This window comes from Eumetopias jubatus, unplaced genomic scaffold, assembly GCF_037043125.1.
Source record: "Eumetopias jubatus isolate StellerSeaLion01/CBP00866 unplaced genomic scaffold, mEumJub1_p1.0 scaffold_13, whole genome shotgun sequence".
NCBI lineage: Eukaryota > Metazoa > Chordata > Mammalia > Carnivora > Otariidae > Eumetopias > Eumetopias jubatus.
In genome coordinates this window covers 106,308,398-106,329,699 of record NW_028274819.1, presented here as the reverse complement: position 1 = coordinate 106,329,699, position 21,302 = coordinate 106,308,398, and the positions used below count along the sequence as shown (strand labels likewise).

The 21,302-nt window shown below is 42.2% G+C and overlaps 1 protein-coding gene across 1 annotated transcript in view; it reads left to right on the top strand.

The window, feature by feature from the left end:
- The window catches only part of FDX1 (ferredoxin 1), a 29,623-nt gene continuing 8,321 nt past the window's right edge, over positions 1–21,302 (top strand). The window contains exons 1-2 of the mRNA XM_028105789.2: positions 1–374; positions 5,399–5,523. Of these exons, the coding sequence (XP_027961590.1) occupies positions 208–374; positions 5,399–5,523 (292 nt within the window). The 5' untranslated portion in view covers positions 1–207. The remainder of the gene's footprint in view (positions 375–5,398; positions 5,524–21,302) is intronic.

Sequence of the window (21,302 nt, the reverse complement as noted above, 5' to 3'; positions counted from 1 at the left end):
GCCGGGTTTATAGGTCACCCGGAAGGCGCGCGCAGCCTGCGGCCGCCGCACGCAACAAGCCCTCGCCGGGACCCCAGCTGCCGCGCTCCTCCCCGCGGGCCCCCGGGCGTCCGGCGCCGGCGCAGCGGCCTGTTCGCGCTCGCCGAGCCTCTCGCGGCCGCTGCCGTGCGGCCTGCGTCGCTTCCGGTTGTTACCCGACCACCGGCTATGGCCGCCGCGGGGGGCGCCCGGCTCCTGCGCGCCGCGTCCGCGGCTCTAGGCGGCGCGGCCCGTCGTTGGCAGGTCGTCGCCGGACCCCGCGCGGCACCGGGCCGGGGCGGCGGCGCGGGGGGGCTGGCCCGGACGCTGAGCATGTCGGCGCCGGCGCGGAGCAGGTGAGGCGCGGCCCGCAGTGCGCATGCGGGCGGGGGGGGAGGTCCCCCGGCGCCGCGGCCGGCTGGTCGTGGGGGTTCTCGTTCCGCTGCCTCGGCCCGGGCGCTGTCCGCGATTGCTCGCCCTTCGCCGCGCCGGCGCCGTGGCGCCCCTCGGGGCCCTGTCTCCCTTGTGTCGCGCCGCGGTTTCCCTGCCAGCCCCCGACGCCTGCGGGAAGCGGTGCCCCGGGACCCCGGCTCCCCCTTTCCCCGCGCCTCCCGGGGCCCCCCAGAGAGCCGCGCGCTCCGCCGCCGCCCTTCTCCCGTGGTTTCGCTCGGCGGCTGACCTTTGCTTTGCCCGGAGCCTGCAGTGACTTTCATAAGATGTTCCCCACGGATGTCCTGGCCAGCAGTTTTCGTTCTGGGCCTTTCCCCGGCCCTGTTAGGACATTCTGTGTCCAGTTCTCGGGTAGGGGAGTGTCTGTTTGGAATACACCCACTCTGTGCTCTGTACTTCCCTGGCCGCCCTCGGAGCCTATAAGAGGGCTAAAAGCCTCTGCCTTGGACTGGCAAGGCAGGGTTTTAAACTGAGCTGAATGCCTAACTTCCTCCATTACTGTAGGTCTCATTTCTCCATTTATAAATGGAGCCTAACACTAGTCTAGGCCTCCTACGGTTATTTGAAGAGTAAGTCAGGTAGTACAGGTGGTCTTGTGCCTGGCACATGGGGAGGGTTCAGGGGATGCCACTCGGTAGCGGTAGCTCCTGAGGCCCACAGTGTTGTGTGGTGTACTAAATGTTGAAAGAGATGTGAAAAAATTTCCCCCAAACATGTTGAAGTTTTATATTCTTGGGCATGTTTGTTTTTCAAAGACACAATCCCCTGCGATGTAATAGAGTTAAAATGTACTCGTCATTTGTAGCCTTATGTAATCCAGGTCTCTGAACAACTCTGACCCCTTGCTGTCCCGGAGCAGGAGGCAAGAACTGGGGGGAGAGAATGTTGGCTTTGTATGCTGCCTTCTCTGGTTTCTTCTTGATAAGGTCTCCAAGAACAGAGGCTAGGACTTAATCATCTTTTCCCCTTCATCCTATTATGTAGTGTGTGCTCAATAAATTTTTGTTGCGTGGACTGTGAGGGAGATAATGGAGAAGGCAAGCCAGATTTATTTGTCCCTATTTCCCTGACATTTCCCTGCCTTGACCTCTCTACATGCATACGTCTTGCTTTCTGCAATGGGTGCATTCTTGAAAAATCGTGTATAAATTGGGACATATATTGAGCATATTTACGAAACTAGTATTTAAAGAAAATGAGTGCTTTTGTAAATGGGTATTACGTCCCCCAAATTTATTAAGTTTGAACTTGGTTATTATCAAGTTGTGTCAGAGGGAAGCACATCTGTTCCTTTCCGTCAAAGTCCTGCTTTCCTCCTCATTGACACAGTTTCAATGGATGGCCTTGTGCCTTGTATTACAGACTTTGGAGCTGCAACTAGATTTTCCAACTCATAGTATCTGAGGCTTGTGTTTTCCAGTTTGGATATGACTAACCACATGTGGCTATTTAAGATAACGTACGTTAAATACAGTGAAAAGAATCAGTATTCCATTTGCAGTGGCCGCATGTCAAGTGCTCAACAGCCGCGTGGGGCCAGTAGCTACTGTACTGGACATTGCAGGTACAGAACATCTCTGCTAGTGCAGAAAGTTCCATTGAACAGAGCAGCCTGGAGGCTGTAGTCCCGTCTCGGGAAGTTTAACATGTAGCTAAGTCATCACTAATTGAGAGTTGAAAAAACTCCTTTTGCTCCAAAATATCCTGACAAAATACTTTGTTTCGTAGTGATTTATGTTCCACAGGGCTTTCACAAAAATTGTTGTACTTCACTCTCAAGAAAATCCTGGGAGGTAGGTGGGGTAGGGAATAAAAATTTCGTGTCAAGTAGTTGGCATACTAGGAATACAACTCAAGTCGTTTTCGCTTGTTTTCTCGAGCACTGTAAGAGTTGATAATTCTTTAGTCCATAGAGTCATTTGGAAGAGTTAAGGTGGTTATGGAAGTAGGGAGCCCTAGAAGGGGCCCTTTCCTTGGACCAAGTGCCCCAGGCCCCCCCCCCCCCATGGTGAAAAGGTGGGCATGAGCAGCTATTACTTCCCTCCCTGGGAGAAGTCTGTTACGAACTTTATCACCGCCACCCCTGACAGCTTCCCCCTTTTTTTTTTATTATGTTATGTTAATCACCATACATTACATCATTAGTTTCTGATGTAGTGTTCCATGATTCATTGTTTGTGCATAACACCCAGTGCTCCATGCAGTACGTGCCCTCCTTAATACCCATCACCGGGCTAACCCATCCCCCCACCCCCTCCCCTCTAGAACCCTCAGTTTGTTTCTCAGAGTCCGTAGTCTCATGGTTCCTCTCCCCCTCCGATTCCCCCCTTCATTTTTCCCTTCCTACTATCTTCATTTTTTTTTTTTAACATTTAGTATATCAGAGAAGGACATGTATCATATGACCTCACTGATATGAGGAATTCTTAATCTCAGGAAACAAACAGGGTTGCTGGAGTGGTGGGGGGTGGGAGGGATGGGGTGGCCGGGTGATGGACATGGGGGAGGGTATGTGCTATGGTGAGCACCCTGACAGCTTCCTTAAAATACCTGCTGTGGTTGAGCAGAATAAATGACAGTAGGAAAAGGTAACAAGTGAAGAAAAGAGTTGCGTGTGGTGCTGATTAATTGATGATGGTAGAAGATTTAGAAGGATTGTATTTCTCAGGGCATGAAATCTTACCCTGGGGAACCGCTCAGTGCTTTTGGCTAGTTCTCAGAATTAGGGGGGGAGATATAAAACCCACCAATACTAATTACTAATAGCAAACGGAGAAAGTTATTTGGGTAACATACATGTGTATAATGCTTTAAGGAACAAAGTTTCCATAGACTTTGATTGTCTCAGCCGCTTGGTGAAGTCACTGTTGTCCCCCCCCCCCCGCCGGGAAGTAAGTGGCTTCCCACCGTCTTTTTTACATCCCATACTCGGGTCAGCTGCGGATCACCCTTCCCCTCTCATTTCTGTGTCCTCTTCGGTCCTTTGGCAAACCTTTCATTGCTCTCTGCAGTTTTTTCTGGGGACTGTACACTCATAATACACAGCAGTTTTAGGCTTCTTAGGAACAAAAGGACTGAGGCCTTAAAGTTATTAATCTGTGTTTGTTGAGTGCTGTGCTCCTCTGCATTAGGTATTTTGCCTCCATTGTTAAAATTAGAATATGAATGTTACCCTGATTTTACAGAAGAGGGGTCTGATATCAGAGATTTCTGTGCTGTAAGCTTAGCTGTAGAATGATCCAGAAGAAGAGCAATCGTAAAACCTCTGGCTTTCAGTGGTGCACATACATGATGGGATTCTTGCTCTCGTCCTTCCTGCAGCTTTAGCTCCCGGGCGTTTGTGCACATCAGATCCCTAGACTGAAGTGCTGGGCTCACACCCATATTTCCATCTGGCTTCTGGACATTCTCCTCTGGTTTTTTTCTTTGAACTCAAAACAGGTTTAGACTGGAACTCATTTCCATCTTCCCCAAAGCTGCTCCATCTCTGTTAACTCTAGGTTAAACTGGACCCCCTCATTGCCTGAGCTGCAGATTTCAACATTGTTTTTTCCCTCTTTCCCAATCTACCTTGTATAGATGGTCAACAAAACCTTCTATTTCTGCCTCCTGAGTATCTCTGAGGTCAGTGTCTCCTACGTTCTTTCTTAGTCTGTATTCTTTTAATAACCTCCAAAGTGGGGTCCACCCCTGCCTCCAGAGTATCTTCATTCGCAGCCATTCTGCCTTGAAGAGATGGCAGTTATCTAGTTGAAAATGATGAATAATGTTCAGGAGTACTTATTTCTAAAGTATTTTTTGGCTGTGAAAAGAAGTTGGAGAGCACAGGCCCTTTTGGAGGGACATTCTCCCTCCCTCTCTCTTTCTCTCTCTTAGACACACACACACAGTTGATAATTTTTAATTCTCAGAATTCTCTTTTTCCAGCATCGAATTATCAGGGAAGGCATTATCTGAAAGGGGCTTTCACTTGCCTCATTTGTTAAATAAGATAATTTACTTGATAATTTGGGATTATGTAATTCTAGGTTATTACTTACATTAAAGTTTTCTTTGCTGGATTATTACCATCTATTGGCAGTGGTGAAAATTACAACTAATTATTTTAGCTGAAGTATATCTTTTCAGTTGTGAGGTAAAAATTAAAAATGACCAGTGGTAGATGACAAGCATCTAGTTGCTAATATAATTTCTTCTCCCAAATTGTGAGAAGGGAAAGAAATTTAAGTCAGTCATGCGCTAACTCTGATGGATAATATAATATCCTATAATAAAACACGTAAGGAGGCATTATATTTATTTTCCCATTGATTGAAACAAATACAAATCTACGCTAGTCCCTTTGGTTTTTGAGTACATGGTGTGGACCAAAGTGAGATGTTTAAATGCTCAGAAAACGATTGGACCACTGCCTCCTGGCAGCAGTACCTACCGGACACCTGCACAACAGGTGTCTTACTGATCGCAGAACAATGAGCCTTTCTACCGCTCTCCACAACCAGGGTCTCGTCTTTTAGGGACACTCCATAGAGACGTTGCTTTTCAGAGGGCTGTGTTAGAGCAACATAGATTTCCTGACTGATGAGGATTGCTAAATGTTTTCACATGACTGTGACCTATGACCGTGACCTATGACCGTGACCCAAGGCACAGCTGGTGGCCTTGATAGGGGTGTGGATGCTCTTTCCTTTAAGGTGGTAGGTAGAGCTTCCTCTGTGGTAGATGGAGAGATAGACATGCCTCTGCTTTGTGATGTCTTCTTCTCAAACTTTGGAAAGGAAAGAAAATACTATAAAAAAACATATTTGTGTGTGTGGGTGTGCCTCCATACATGCACATCCTGTTTTCTTTGACCTTATAAGTTCTGAAAACAATTATTTTAAAGTATCCCTTGAAATTATTAAAAATAATGGACTGCTTCCTTTTCCAGCTCAGAAGATAAAATAACAGTCCACTTTGTAAACCGTGACGGTGAGACATTAACAGCCAAAGGAAAAGTTGGTGACTCTCTACTAGATGTTGTGATTGAAAATAACCTAGATATTGATGGTTTTGGTGAGTATGGAACATTCCTTAAAATTTATAAGTGAGACCATTAAATAGGAACTTTTGGGGGGTTTTTTGCAGAATTTTAACCTTTAGCATGCTAAGTAAAATATTAAAATTCTGGATGTGTCAGTGTTAAATTCTCATTTATAAAGAACATGAGTGACACTGCGTTTCTCTTCTTTGTACATTGAATTAACTGTGTGCCCCGAAGTCTCTTGCCTCATTACCTTACCGATGATGACTTGTGTGCCACTAAGCTGGGAGTAGCAACTGGAGTTGAAAGACACCAGGTTAGAGATAATGAATGTCATATCATGGAAGAGTAGTTAGTTTTGGCTTAGTTTTTTGGTTTTAACTTTATATTTGGAAATATCTTCGATGTAGAGAAAAGAATTTTCCTGTATAATCTTTACTAAGCTTCCCCTACTATTAACAGTTTACATAACTGTGGTATAATAATCAAAATGCAGAAATTAATGTTGGTTCAATAACTCAAAAACTCTAGACTTAATAGAATTTTCCTGTGACTGTCTTTTGTTTTGGGATTCGACGTAAGAGCCCATGTTGCATTTAGGTAATCTTTCTCTGTAGTCCCCTTCAGTCTGTGACATTTCCTTAGTCCTTTCTTATTTTTCATGACCTTGATGCTTTCGAAAAGTACTGATATGTTATTTTATAAAATGTATCCCTCAATTTGGGTTTGACTGGTGTTTTCTTGTATTGATAGAGCTATTGCATGATTTTAAGTGTGTTTTATTTTGCTTACTCTTTTTCTAAATTTTATTTTTATTGAGCTGTAATTGCCATTTAACGTTATATTAGTTTTAGATCACATACTGATTTGATATTTGTTATGTATTGCAAAATGGTCACTGCAACACGTCCAGCTAACCTGCGTTACCATACAGAGTCTTGAATGTCCTTTCTCCTTCCTTGGAAGGGCAGTTTATCTGCCTCTTGTTAGAGAAGGAAGTGTTTTAGTTAGAAAGTTTTTATGTCTAGATCTGACCATATTCTTTATCCACTCACACAAAGCAGGTGTCCCAGAAACTGCCTTCTTACAGCTCAGGGATACGCAGTCTCTCACTTGGCAGTTTTGCTCAAGCTCTCTCTCTCTCTCTCTCTCTCTCTCTCTCTCTCTCTCTCTCTCTCTCTCTCTGGAGTGGTGGTTCTCAAAGGGGGTTCCTTTTACCATCAGCATCAGTGTCACTTGGGAAATGCAGATCCTGAGGCCCCACTCCAGACCTACTGAGTCCGAAAGGCTGTGGTAGGGCCCAGCGATGTGTGTTTTAACAGGTCCCCTGTGAGATTCTGATGTATGTTAATGTTTGAGAACCATTGGTTTGCAGTAAGGCCCAAGGAGTATACCTAACGTTCTTTCAAGGTACTGTTCACATTGCACTTTTAAGAGCCCTTTCCACATCAGAATTATTTCTCCTCCTCTGTTTTCCCATCCTATAATAAATATGCCTGTGTTAATGCTCATCACAGTTTTCCTTTTTAGGGAGAATGCCTCTCTCCCGTATGAGATTATGAGTTTTTGCTCAGTTACCTCACAGAGTAGATTTTGTCCAGAGTTGACAGTGCATCATATTTGCTGAATTCTTAAATCTAATGTCAGTTTCAGGGTAAATTATAATAGCTCCCATTTGAGTGCATATGACATTCCAGCATATGTTATCTCTTCTTGTAACAACTTTAAGAACCAGATTTGTTTTTTAAACTTCTATTTTATAGATGAAAAAAGTAAGGTTCAGAGAAATTAATTTTCCCTGGGTCATACATGGAGCAAGTAGGAGGTCTAGGACTCAAGTCTCTAACTCCCAAACCTTGGGCTTTTTCCTTTCTACCATTTTCCCTAAGAGATGTCCTTCCTATGTGAACACCTGTCCCAGAAATAGTTGATACAATTCTAATTTTAAGGAGTTTTTTAGTCTAATGTAGTGGTTCTTGGCTGGGACTGAGTTTCAGAACCTCTCCAGAACTTTAAAAAATGCAAACGTCTACGTTCCATCCTAAATAGTACAGGGAGAGATGAAGTTGTGCAGGTAGAATTGTAAAAGTTGCACAGGGTTCAGATCTATAACGTGGTTAAGAATGACTAATTTAGGGAAAGAACTCATTGGTAATTTATGTAAAATATATATTCTATAAAATTTATAATTCATCTTCCGTATGAGTTCATATTCAGCTACACCTTTAATAAAAAAAATTTTTTTTTTTTTTTAAGTAGGCTCCACATAGGCTCTACACTCAGTGTGGAGCCCAACCAGGGCTTGAACTCACGACCCTGAGATCATGACCTGAGCTGATATCAGGAGTCAGATGCTTAACTGACTGAGCCACCCCAGGCGCCCCCATATTCAGCTACACTTTTTAAAAAATTTTTTATTGTTATGTTAATCACCATACATTACATCATTAGTTCTTGATGTAGTGTTCCATGATTCATTGTTTGTGCATAACACCCAGTGCTCCACGCAGAACGTGCCCTCTTTAATACCCATCACCAGGCTAACCCATCCCCCCACCCCCCTCCCCTCTAGAACCCTCAGTTTGTTTTTCAGAGTCCATTGTCTCTCATGGTTCGTCTCCCCCTCCGATTTCCCCCCCTTCATTCTTCCCCTCCTGCTATCTTCTTTTTCTTTTTTCTTAACATATGTTGCATTATTTGTTTCAGAAGTACAGATCTGTGATTCAAAAGTCTTGCACAATTCACAGCTCACCATAGCGCACACCCTACCCAATGTCTATCACCCAGCCACCCCATCCCTCCCACCCCCCACCACTCCAGCAACCCTCAGTTTGTTTCCTGAGATTAAGAATTCCTCATATCAGTGAGGTCATATGATACATGTATTTCTCTGACTGACTTATTTCACTCAGCATAACACCCTCCAGTTCCATCCACGTCGTTGCAAATGGCAAGATCTCATTCCTTTTGATGGCTGCATAATATTCCATTGTGTATATATACCACCTCTTCTTTATCCATTCATCTGTCGATGGGCATCTTGGCTCTCTCCACAGTTTGGCTATTGTGGACATTTTCAGCTACACTTTTAACTAAACTTAGTTTCTCTGAATTTTTCTCCACAAATGAAAAGTAGTACAATGCACAGTAATTGAGAATAGACTGGAATCAGATTATGGTTCATAAACCAACACTAATGCTGCCTCTGAGAGCCATGAGACCTGGAGCAAGCCACTTGAAAATCTGTTTGCCTCAGTTTCCTCTTCTGAAAAATAGGATTATAATAGTTCTAGCCTCACAGGGTTGTTGAGGATTAAATGGGGTGTTGGAAGCGTAGTGCTTAGCACAGTACCGACCTTGGTAAGAACAGTAGCATTTGTGGCATTTTAACTTGGCCTTCCTGCATCCTCTCTCCACTTCTGCAGTAGCCTTAAAATTCTGCAGCTTCGGAACTACGGGAGCTGTGAAGACCAGCAGCCTCGCAGCCAGTGGGGGGCAGATGGGGTTTGAATTCCTCGGGAAGTTCAGTCTGCAGGACGCGGGCACCTGTCCCACAGCTTCCTGGGAGAGCTCCATCCCAGGGCTTGTTCTTTGGTCTGCCTCCGAGACGGCTGTGTGCAAGAAGCTCTGTCCTTAGGACTTTAGTCTAAAGCAGTCACCTGCCATTGTGTGCTGACGCTGTCATACCAGCTGGGCAAAGAAGAGCCCGGCCAAACATTTAAAAGGGAGATCTGGGGAATGAGATGTTCCGTAGTTGGCTTTGAAATGCCCTGGGCATCTGGAAGGCTGTGCACATGTGCAGGACTTGGCTCAGGCCTGGGAAGGACACGACAGGGTCCTAGCCCCTCACCTCGGCTGATCTTCAGGTCCCATGCGGTGAAGGCTGAGACAGATATGTAGGCTGCTCGAACGTTGAAGCAGACACACCACGCTCATCAGCAAAGGGTAGAAGACTCACTGGTTCCAACCATTGAAGGACACCCTGCCCAGTCATCTGGCTGACCACCAACCTAAGCAAGCAGAGACCTCAGTATCTGCACACAACAGGGAAGACAGACTTCAGAGAATTAGAACAGGAAAGTCACCAGGAAGCACCTAGCAGCAACAGCAAACCCAGGGCACAGGCTGGAGATCCTCATTTCCACAGTTGCCACATCATACTATCTCCAGTGTCCACTTGAAATAAAAAAAATTCAAGCACCGAAAGAAATGGAAAGTGTGGCCCATACTCAGGGAAAAAAAAAAAACAACAGTCAATAGAAGCTGCCCCCCCCCACCCCCGAGGAGGCCCAGGTGGTAGACTTTCCAGACAAAGATGTTACACCAGCTGTTACAGAAGTTCAGAATGCTGAGGGAAACTACATGGAGGTGTTCTCTGGCAACTTCATGTCGGAATGTGTGGAGGCCATCGCCACTCTAAGTGGGGATCCCATAAATGAAATAATGAATGTTGTTCATGCCCTTGAGAAAGCTGAGCTTTTGAGCTCTGAGAAAGCTAATGTGGAGGCTGCGACCAGTAAATCGATTTTTATAAATTTCTCCACAGATTCGATCATATGCACGAGGCCTATGCACTGGGCTATTACTGCAGAGATATTTGTAATAGCAAAAGATTTGAAACAACTGAATGCCCATCAGTAGAGGGCTGGTGTATAAGTTATACAACAGGATATTATATGTCTGTGTTAAGAGAGAAAGTTTCTGGAAGGAGTCTTAAAAACAAATATCAGTGGTTACCTGTTGGTAGGAGGGAGATTTTCATTCTACAGGTTTGGTTTTTTTTTTTTAATAAGATTTTATTTTTTTATTTACTTGAGAGAGAGCTCACAAGTGGGGGGGGAGGGGCAGAGACAGAGGGAGAAGCAGGCTCCCCGCTGAGCAAGGAGCCCGATTCAGGACTCGATGCCACGACTGCAGGATCACCACCTGAGCTGAAGGCAGACACTTAACCGACTGAGCCACCCAGGTGCCCCTCATTCCACAACTTTTTATACTTTTTGAGTTTTGAACAGTGTGAATGGGTTACCTGTCTTCAAAATGTCTGTAAGAAAAAACTTAGAAAAGACAACCTAAACGTCTAACAACAGGAACTGTGTAAGTCCGCGATGGCATTTCTAAATTACAGTATGTGTCTGCTACAAGTAACGTGCACGGTGTATTTATAATTGTATAGGTAGATGCTTGTCAGTGGAAAACACAATGTTTTTAGTTGCTTTCTATTTTTCAGAATGCACTGAGAAAGATACTAGAAGATGTTCAGTGTTGATTGTCTCTTCTTGATCTGATGGTGAGGTTTTCATCTTTATTCCACTTTTCTCTGTATTTTAACTTTTCCCTTAGTGACTTACTTGAGTTAAGTCACTGGCCTTACCTGTGCCTAACTTTCATTATCTATCAAATGAGGGTAATAATAGTACTCACCTCGGAGGACTTTCATAATGATTCAATTAATATTATGTCTTAGAATATTATGACATTAGGAAAATGTTATAAATATTTGCATTAGTCTATTTTATTATATAAAAATCCGTGTACGTGATGAGATACCGCTTCACGTCCATCAGGATGACTTCTGTCAGAAAAATGAGAGAAGAACAAGTGTTGGCAGGGATGAGGAGAAATTGGAGGCCTGATGCATGGCTGCTGGGAATGCAAAACGGTGCAGCCGCCGTGGATAGTTACACAGGGTTACCATGTGATCCAGCAATTCCATTCTAGGTGTATCCCCAGAAGAATTGAAAACAGACTCAAGCAGATTCCTGTACACCAGTGTTCACAGTGGTCAAAAGGTGGAAACAACTCAGGTGTCCACCAGTAGATGAATGGATAAACAAAATGTAGTAGACAGTTATTTAGCCATAAAAAGAGCTGAAATTCTGATATCAGCTGCAACATGGATGAGCCCTGAGGACATTGTGCTAAGTACAGTCAGCCAGACACAAAAGGACCAGTGCTCTGTGATTCCACGTACGTGAGCTACCCAGAATGGGCAAATTCAGAGAGACTGTAGAATAGAAGTTACCAGAGACTAATGGGAAGGGAGAATCTGGCCTGAAGAATATCTTCTGCAAATAGACAGTGGTGATGGTGTTAGAACATAATGAATGTACTGAGCACCACTGACTTGTATACTTAAAAATGGCTAAAGCTGGTAGATTTTATGTTATGTATGTTTTACTGCAATTAAAAAATTGGAGTAAGAAATAAAATCTGTATAAACACAAAATTTTTTTTCTGATTAAAAAATCATTGCATATTCATTGTAGAAAACTTTGGAAAATTTAATAAGCCTGTAAAATAAAATTCATTCTAGGGCGCCTGGGTGGCTCATTTGGTTAAGCGACTGCCTTCGGCTCGGGTCATGATCCTGGAGTCCCGGGATCGAGTCCCGCATCGGGCTCCTTGCTCAGCAGGGAGTCTGCTTCTCCTTCTGACCCTCTTCCCTCTCGTGTTCTCTATCTCTCATTCTCTCTCTCTCAAATAAATAAATAAAATCTTTAAAAAAAAATAAAATTCATTCTATTCTCTATAACCACTAATAACATGTCTATGCTTTTTAAAACCTGTATTATGTTTACATTTTATGCAAACATGAATTAGATAAAATAAGGGCAATATGAAACTATGGAAGTTTCATAATCTACACAGTGTTTGAAATTGTGTGAATCTGTCCACATTTTTAAGATGTGAAGAGATTCACTTAATTTTAAAGCTGACAATCATGATGGAGAATTACAACCTGTGTTTGTGCTAATGCCCTATGGTGGAGCCACTTCAACAGATAAATGGAAGTATTTCCTGATCTTTGACAGCAGCCTTGGAACTTGGGACTGTACGCTGTTGAAAAAATGGAAATCTGACTATCCCGTAGCGGTGATCACTAACTCACCAGGCGATGGCGTGGCGCTGGAATACACGCCCAAAGCAGTCACTGTGGACTGGCAGTTGAATGTGACCTAACGCTGTAAGATGAAGGTTAAACAATCACCCTGACCTTCGGTGCTATTAATTGAGGAGTAGATACTGTATAAGCAAAAGTGCTTAGAAAGTAGGATTTTATTTATTTATTTATTTATTTATTAAAGATTTTATTTATTTATTTGACAGAGAGAGACACAGCGAGAGAGGGAACACAAGCAGGGGGAGTGGGAGAGGGGGAAGCAGGCTTCCTGCTGAGCAGGGAGCCCAATGGAGGGCTCGACCCCAGAACCCTGGGGTCATGACCTGAGCCGAAGGCAGACGCCTAACGACTGAGCCACCCAGGCGCCCAGAAAGTAGGATTTTAAAAAGCAAAAATATTTGTAAGCTTAGAAAAATCTCCTGGAAATCAAGACTGGGGTCAGAGTTGTGGGCGTGCCGCCGTGTGCCCGGGCCTCTATCTGTAGCAGGTGCTGCTTGTGGGCTGGAAGTGCAGACCAGCACTCCTGCCTGGCCCCTCTTGGCATTTGTTTCTATGAGAGAATTAGTCTCGACTTGAGTTTTGAATTCTGGGAGAATTTTGGGACTAGCATCCCTTGCATAAATGATGCAGGGGTTTTAAATCATCAAAAAATGATTGGTTTTAAATGTGTTGGTTTTTTTTCCCCATTGAATATTCTATGAGAGAATATCTGACATTAAATATTCTTTTGTTAACATCGTTGAAAATGTCTGGGGGCGCCTGGGTGGTGCCATTGGGTGTCTGACTCTTGGTTTTGGCTCAGGTCATGATCTCGGGGTCATGGGATCCAGCCCCATGTCAGGCTCCGCGCTCAGTGTGGAGTCTGCTTGGGATTCTCTCCCTCCCTCTCTCTGCCCATCCCCACTTCGGTGCATGCTCTCTCTCAAGTAAGTCTTAAATAAATACAATGTATGTTTTCCTGTCATATGGGTATGCCATGACTTATCCATCTCTTTTTTGGACATTTATGTGGCTTCCAGTTTTCACCTATTGTAAATAAACTTAAGGTGAACATCCTCAGAAATACTTTTTTATGTATATGTTTTATAATCTTGCAATAAATTCTAGGGATAGAATTACCTGGGAGAGTTTGTTTTATAAATTGCTCAAATTATTTGCCTGTTTTTCTGATGAGGTATTATTTGTTTTCTTGGTTAGCCAAAGCTGTCTTAAATGTGCTATTCAACAAAAAAAAATCTTAAAAATGAAAACTAACTTTAAACATTTATTTAAACGACTTTCAACCTCTTACTTGAAGCCATGGTTTTTTCTGAAAGCATTATAAATGCTTTATTTGCAGTAGATAATTTTCTTGAGTTGCTTTTCATTCCTTCTAAATCAAACCAAGCATAAGTTTTGTGATCTTAATACCTCAAAGTATCTTTTTAAAAATTTGAAAATATTTCATCGTTAATGACTGTGTATTGCCGTACGCTATTTTTCAAACTGCAGGTTGCAACCATTAGTGGATCATGAAACCAGTTTAGTAGTTCCCAACAAGCATTTTAAGGAAATCAGAACAGAATATATAAAAACACATGATCTTTTGCAAGGTTATTATTTCATGAACTGTTTGTTTAGCTATTTTACAAAGCATATGTGTGCTGGGTCATGGTGTAGAATGGCATTCATACTGAGAGTCACAATAAAAAAATTTTTTTTGGAAGGCCATTAGTTGGAATGGATAAGAAGAGTCTCTGTGCGTAGGTTTGATTCTCAGCTCTGCCACGTCGCCAGCTTTGTGACGGGGGTTAGGTAGCTAACCTCTCCATACCTTGTCAGTCTGAGGGTAAAGTGGGAATAATGTTAGTATCTACCTTATGAGGCTTCTGGAAAGATCAAATGAGCTAATCAAAGTAAGTAAAGTAAACATTAGCTACTGTTGTTAATAAGGTTATTAATATAGGTTCATTGTTCATTATAGAGCATTTTAAAAATGCATTGAAAAAGGTTTCCCAGGAGTGCCTGCGTGGCTCAGTCGGTTAAGCATCTGCCTTCAGCTCAGGTCATGATGTCAGGGTCTTGGGATCGAGCCCTGCATCAGGCTCCCTGCTTAGGGGGAGCCTGCTTCTCCCTCTACCCGCCCCCCTCCAGCTCATGCTCTCTCTTTCTTAAATAAATAAATAAAATCTTAAAAAAAGATTTCACATCCCACTGAGGTAACCACTGGAAGAATCTTTTCCCCTTACTACCCTAGGAGTATAGAAAATTTAATGACACAATCTTTAGTAGTTTGATGAGAATTCTGCATTCACTTACGTGGTCTCAGGAGAAAAGCTTTGAAGATCAACAACCTGAACATGTCCAGAAATTTGGGCATGTAAATATAAACTTGAGATAAGCTAAACTGGGTTCACTAACGATAGAGTTAAGCCTAAGCCACTTTCTGAATAAAGATGAAGGAAATGAGGTCAAGAAGTCTGGGGGTGGCTATTTGGTTTATTCCTAATGTTGAATACAGAGATCCTTTCAGTGTTGCCCTCATAAGTCCTACTCAAGGGAGGCTGACTAAGTACAGAGTCCCTTTTACAACTTCTCCCCAGGTCTTCTCAGCCCTTCTGTGACCTTAAACCCCATGTAGATGCCCATAAATTCTTGCATTTACCTTGTTAGTTCCCCTCTCCCCTGGGCCCTGGACTTACAGATCCAACTTTCTACTTTACTTCTCTTCTTGGAAATTGCACAGGCCTTTTAAAGTCAACATACCTAAATAGCATTTGATCTTTTTTTTCGCCACTGAAACTAGTTCTTCCTCGGGTCTCTCCTGCCACCAAGGAGCAGCGCTCAGCTGTTCGAGCCCAAAACTGGAAAGTGTCTTTGACTTTTCTTCCTTCTCCCCTACCCCCCACCTCCAGTGCCATCAGCAGCTCCTGTCAGCTGTGCCTCCAAAATATGTCTCCCCGCATCCCTGCAGTCACCGCTTGGGGCTGGCCAGCCGCTGCCCGCTGGGAACTGTGTGGACCTGCTCCCGCTCTTGAGCCCCACACTTGGGGTGATTTGTCATTAACACACATCAAGCATGTCCCTTGATTGAAAAGCATGAGTAACCTCCCGTGTCACTTAGGATACAAATCACATTCCTTACCCCAGCCTAAGAGGCCCCACTGCCCTTCTTCTACCAAATTTCTCACCATTCTTTCTCTCATTTTGACCCCACTGGCCTTTTCTCAAGAGCTGACCTCACCCAGAATTTTTACTTTGAGACTTCATATACACTTCACATGTTTCTCTGCCTGGGACACCTCCTCTCTCCTTTCTCCTGTACACGGGATTTTCATATGCCTAGGCTCAGGTTATGTGTTACTTCCTCAGTGACACTTTGCCCAACCACCCAGTCTCTCACTGCCCTGAGCCCTTTAGTCTCCATCACAGCATCCTGTTTCTTTCATTGCATTTATCACAATATGTTCATTATATATTCCTTCATTTGCTTCCTCCTCAAAGACTGTGATGGACGATAAAATCATTCCTGTTTTATTCCTCTCTGTGTACGAAGTAATGAGTAAAAAGGAAAAAAAGTAGTAAATTTTGGAAGCAACTTAAAAGCATGCTTATTTCCAACTTTTTTTTTTTTTTTTTTACTTATTTCCAGTTATTGATCTAGATCTTTCGGAGGATTTTTTAAGTTTTCAGAGTGTATTATTATATTCCATCACTAGGGGGCAGTTATACCTCTCTGATCAAATTCACCTAGTTTATTATCTCAGACCTTGGGTTTTTCCCGCTGTATCATTTATTTCCTGCATGTCCCTTTTGAGGGAAATTATTCAAATTGGAAGATCCTGATAATGTTCACATAAATCTGTATGTATTCTGATTATGTTTATTGACTCCTTATTATACTGTATTACTGGCTATGCTAGATCAAACTTGACTCTAGAAAATTAGATTTTATACTTATATATGGTTTCATATTTTTAATATATAATAGAGTTATTCTCTGGACTTTTGAGGGAAAGGGATTAGGTCGAGGTGGGCAGTCTTCCTTGTTAGCATCATATCTCTACAAAATAATATAAGATACACATGTGCACACATGTATGCAAAATGATCTTTTTCCTGTTGGCAAACACTCAAATTATGTGAAGGGAAAGGAGCAATAGTCTGTAGATATCTTTCTCTGGGAATTAATATTATGGCAAGAATTTCTGAGCATTTGCATAAGAACTTAATACTAGTTTTGTTAAAAAAAAAAACAACTCAATCCGGGGGTGCCGGGGTGACTCATTCGGTTGTGTCCAACTCTTGATTTCAGCTCAGGTCATGATCTCAGGATCGTGGGATCGAGCCTGGGCCTAGAGCCTGCTTAAGATTCTCTCTCCCTCTCCCTCACCCCCTTAAAAAACAAAAACCAAACTCAGAAATTTTATTTATTACCAACCTTGAGATTAGCCAATAACCATACTTTCTTATTCTTAAGATAATTTTTAAATTGTGTGAATTTGAAATTTTGCAGATGAACAGTATTAAGGGTCTTAGCAAAATCAGAAGTACTGTGAAAACTGAAAGTTTCTCACGAATCCCATAGTTTCCAGGTGATAGGCTGTGTGAACTGTAAATTTTACATTTGTTATTGTAGCTAAAGTGATGCCATCCTTAGTCACTATCATGTAGACTGCTGTTCATAGAAATCTGAATGTCGGTATGATTTTGTTGCCTATAGTGCTGATATTTTAAATTGTTATAATTTAATATTTTTAAAGCCTATAACAGTTTCAGCCAAGCATTCATTAAGTGCTAATGCTGAAAAATGCATCTGAAAATCAGTTATTTTGGAATAGAAGATGTGACGAAAAGCTATGAAGAAAGCCAAAAACCTGTCATGATACGTGTTACTGTTAATTTAAGAGAACTCTTAATCATTAGCCAGAGTGCCGACAAAATAAAAGCAGCACTAAAGTGTGCATACCTTTAAGTTCATGAAAATTGCTGTATAACCAGGCAAGGATGACAGATAAAATGCTGGCACCAGGGGCTAATACCAGTGTGGCTGTAATGTGTCCTTAAGTCCAATTGTCATCTATGCTAAGTATTTTTGATTATTTGAAAGGTGGAGATAGTAATGTAAAAAGTTTAATTTGAAATGTTCACCTAAGTGTATTTTATTATTATTGTTATTTTTAAAGATTTTATTTTAGAGCTTTTGTTTGGGAAAGTCTTTGTCTCTCTTTCATTTCTGAAAGACAACTTTGTCAGTATTTTTGGTTGGAGTTTTTCCTGTCAGCACGTCGTATATGTCATCCCGGTATTTCTGGCCTATAAGGTTTCTGCTGAGAAATCCACTGATAGCCTTATGGGGATTCCCTTGTAAATTACAAGCTTTTCTCTTGCTGCTTTTAAGATTCCTTTTGTCTTTGGTTTTTGGCAGTTTTATTATAATCTGTCTTGAAGAAGATCTCTTCAAGTTGAGTTTGTTTGGGGACTTTTGAGCTTCATGAATTTGCATGTCCAAATCTCTACCAGATTTTGGAAATTCTTAGCCATTCTTCAAATAAGCTTTTTGCTGTCTTCTCTCTTTATTCTCCATCTGGGACTCTAGGAATTCATGGATTGTTTCGATGGTCAAAACACCAGTAGATCACATAGGCTTTCTTACTCTTTTCCATTCTTTTTTTCTTTTTTCCTTCTGACTGGAAAATTTCAAAGGTCCTGTCTTCCGATTCACGGATTCTTCCTTCTGCCTGGTCCATTGTGGTGTGAATGGTCTCTATTGCATTTTCCATTTCATTCATTGTGCTCTTCAGCTCCAAAATTTCTGTTTGGTTCTCTTTCATGATTTCTAGCTCTTTGTTAAACTTACCATGTTGTTCATGCATCGTTTTCCTGATTTCATTGAATTGTCTTTCTGGGTTTTTTCATAGCTCATTGAGTTTCCTTGAAACTATTCTGTTTGGAATTCTTTATCAGGTAAATAGCAGATGTTCTTTTCTTTGGGGTCAGTTACTAGAAGATTATTGTGTTCTCTTGGTGGTGTCATGTTTCCTTGATTTTTCACGGTCCTCAAAGTCTCGTTTTGCTGTCTTCACATCTGCAGGTAGTCACCTCCTCTAGTCTTCACTGACCAACTTTGGGAGGGAAATTTTTGTCAGCCCTGCTAGGGATTCTGAGGCTTTCTTGGGCCTTCAGTGGATTTACCTGCATGCTTGCTCCCTCTTGTGGCACATTCTTAAGTTTATGTGCCTTCTCGTGGATTCTGCAGCGCCAGGTTGTGTGCTGACAACTTCCCTTTTACTTTTCCAAGGGCAATCTCCCCCAGGCCCGCAGATTCAGGCTGGCTTTGTGTGCATGCTTACTAGTCATATGCATAAGTTCACTCTTGGTACCCTTGGGAGTGTGCACCGGGAGTTGGCCACAGGGTCAGAGGGAGCAGTAAGGAGGAATGAGTTGTGGGTGCACGAGACCACTTAGATGAATCTCACAGGCATTATGCTGAGTGAAAGAAGCCAGTCTAAAAAGGCTACATACTGTATGTTTATATTTATACAACATTCTGAAAAGACTAAACTGTAGGTTGGAGACCAGATCAGTGGTTACCAGGGTTTAGGGATGGGGGAGGGTGTGACCCCAAAGGAGCAGCCCAAGGGAATTTTTTGGGGTGATGACATTGTTCTGTATTGTGATTGTGGTGGTGGTTATACAAACTAAAGATGTGTTAAAATTCATACTACTATATCCCAAAAGGGCAAAAGTCAGGTGCTTACTATTTGGAGGACTACCTTTAACTGTAAGACCAGGAACCTATTAAATTGGAAGGAATTGCCATTAAGAAATAATTTTTTATGAGATGAAAAAAGAACAAAAAAAAAAGGAGTAACCTTTTTTCTAAAATAGCCTCTTGTTCTTCTCACAGTTTTAGGCTTTTTAAAAAAATCTATTTTTTCCTCCTAAGTACTTTTTTCAGACATGTCTTCACTATTTTCTATAAGTTTTCCTGTGGGTTTTTTTTTTTTTTTAAGTAGTACATATAGGATAAATCTCAAAAAAAAATACTGCTCAGATTATTTTATTATTTTGGGGGTTTTGTAGGATTGTTTCTTCTAATAAGTGATTTATGAGGTCTTGTGAATCTTTGCTGCAGAATTTTTTTCAAAAGCGACACTTAGAGCAAGCACAATATGACTGTATGTTTGGTACAGTGTTAGCCATCTTATACTGGCTGAATTGATTTCATTCTGAGTCTCAGGGTCTCTATTATATTTGATTTCTTCCTAATCCAAAGAATAAGAAAACACACCTGTTGACAGCTTATGGCAGACAAAGTTTGGAAGAGACCATAAAATAAGGGGTGATCATGAATGTAGTGCATTGATTTAAAGAGTAAACACAAGACTAGAATTATAATAGGAACTTAGCTTGTAGGAACCAAAAGTTTAATCTTCTGTATATACTCAACATTTGTCAAATCCTTATTAGAATCCTCTTCAGGTCTGAGTTTGGCAACTTAAGCAAGATGTGGAAACAGTTGGCAAATTTCCTGAGAGGGCAATGAAAATTATACTAGAGAATGAAAATAAAACCTTTAAGAGAAGGTTAAAAGAATTCAAGTTTCCTAGGGAAGAGAGTTGAAAGCATATGAAGAGCTGGAACATGGTTGGTAACTCTTCATTTCATCTGACCAGGTGGTGCAAAAAGGAATGTCCTAAATTGTTCCAGAGGGATTTATTGGGCATATGAACTTTTCTCTCCATTCCAAGCTGATTGAGACCATATTGTCTGCACTCTCCTCTTCCCTGGGCTTTTCTCACATTGCACCTCTCTGGCTCTCTTTCTACCATTTGGAACATTCTTACTTTGACTCCCTTTCCGGGAGGGGGTCTCTCCTTGGCTCTCTCTACTTCCTTCCATCTTTTTACCCTCCCCCTGGTGAAATCTTACGGTTTTTGCTTCTGTCTTATTCATCTCATGTCCATCCTTTACACACAGCCACCAGTGAGATCTCTCCAAAATGAGACATGCCGCGTCATTTTCCTGCTCAAAATCCTTTAGCAGCTTCCCATAACCTGTAGCAAAGGTTCACAACCACCACCTCTCCAGGGGCTGGATCTGGGAGAGGACAGGTGGAGGGACAGGTGTCCATAACCCCCTAGCCACTCTCATCTCTGTGGCAACCCACCATGAAAGATGTTTGGTTACCTGAGCATGTCAGCTACCTACCTAGTGTGTCGGGAGACAAGGTGGAGAAGAATAATGGGCTTATGGAGCAAGTTCAAGCTCCTTAGGAGAACATGGGAGACCTTCCATGCTCGGTCCACCACTTCTGCAGCCTCCACACACCTCATCCTGCCCGGAACTGTGATTTCTGTTTTCTTGAATCTTCTGTCACACACAGCCTTCCATTGTCAGGATTCAGTTTTTTTCAATAACATAACTCTGAAGGGAAGTATACGCTTTTTAAATTAAGAAAGTTGCTTGAAATAACTTGTAAGGATTGTTTGACTTACATTTTAAAGACAAAAGGAGGCTGGATTTCCTGATTTTTGTCCTACAGTATCTCTAGAGGGATTTGCCATTTTAGTTTTGAGTTTGTCTCGACTGGGTATCGTTGAGATGAAAATAGGAATCAAGATAAGTATATGTTTATTGAATATTACTGAACAAGCCATTAAGAATTGTAGTTCTTGGCTGCCTGGGTGGCTCAGTTGGTTAAGCGACTGCCTTTGGCTCAGGCTCAGGTCATGATCCTGGAGTCCCGGAATCGAGTCCTGCATCGGGTTCCCTGCTTGGCGGGGAGTCTGCTTCTCCCTCTGACCCTTCCCCGTCTCATGTGCTCTCTCTCTCTCTCTCAAATAAATAAATAAGATCTTAAAAAAAAAAATTGTAGTTCTTCTCTGTGGGGTCATAACGTATTGGAGCCACAAGTCCTTAGAAATC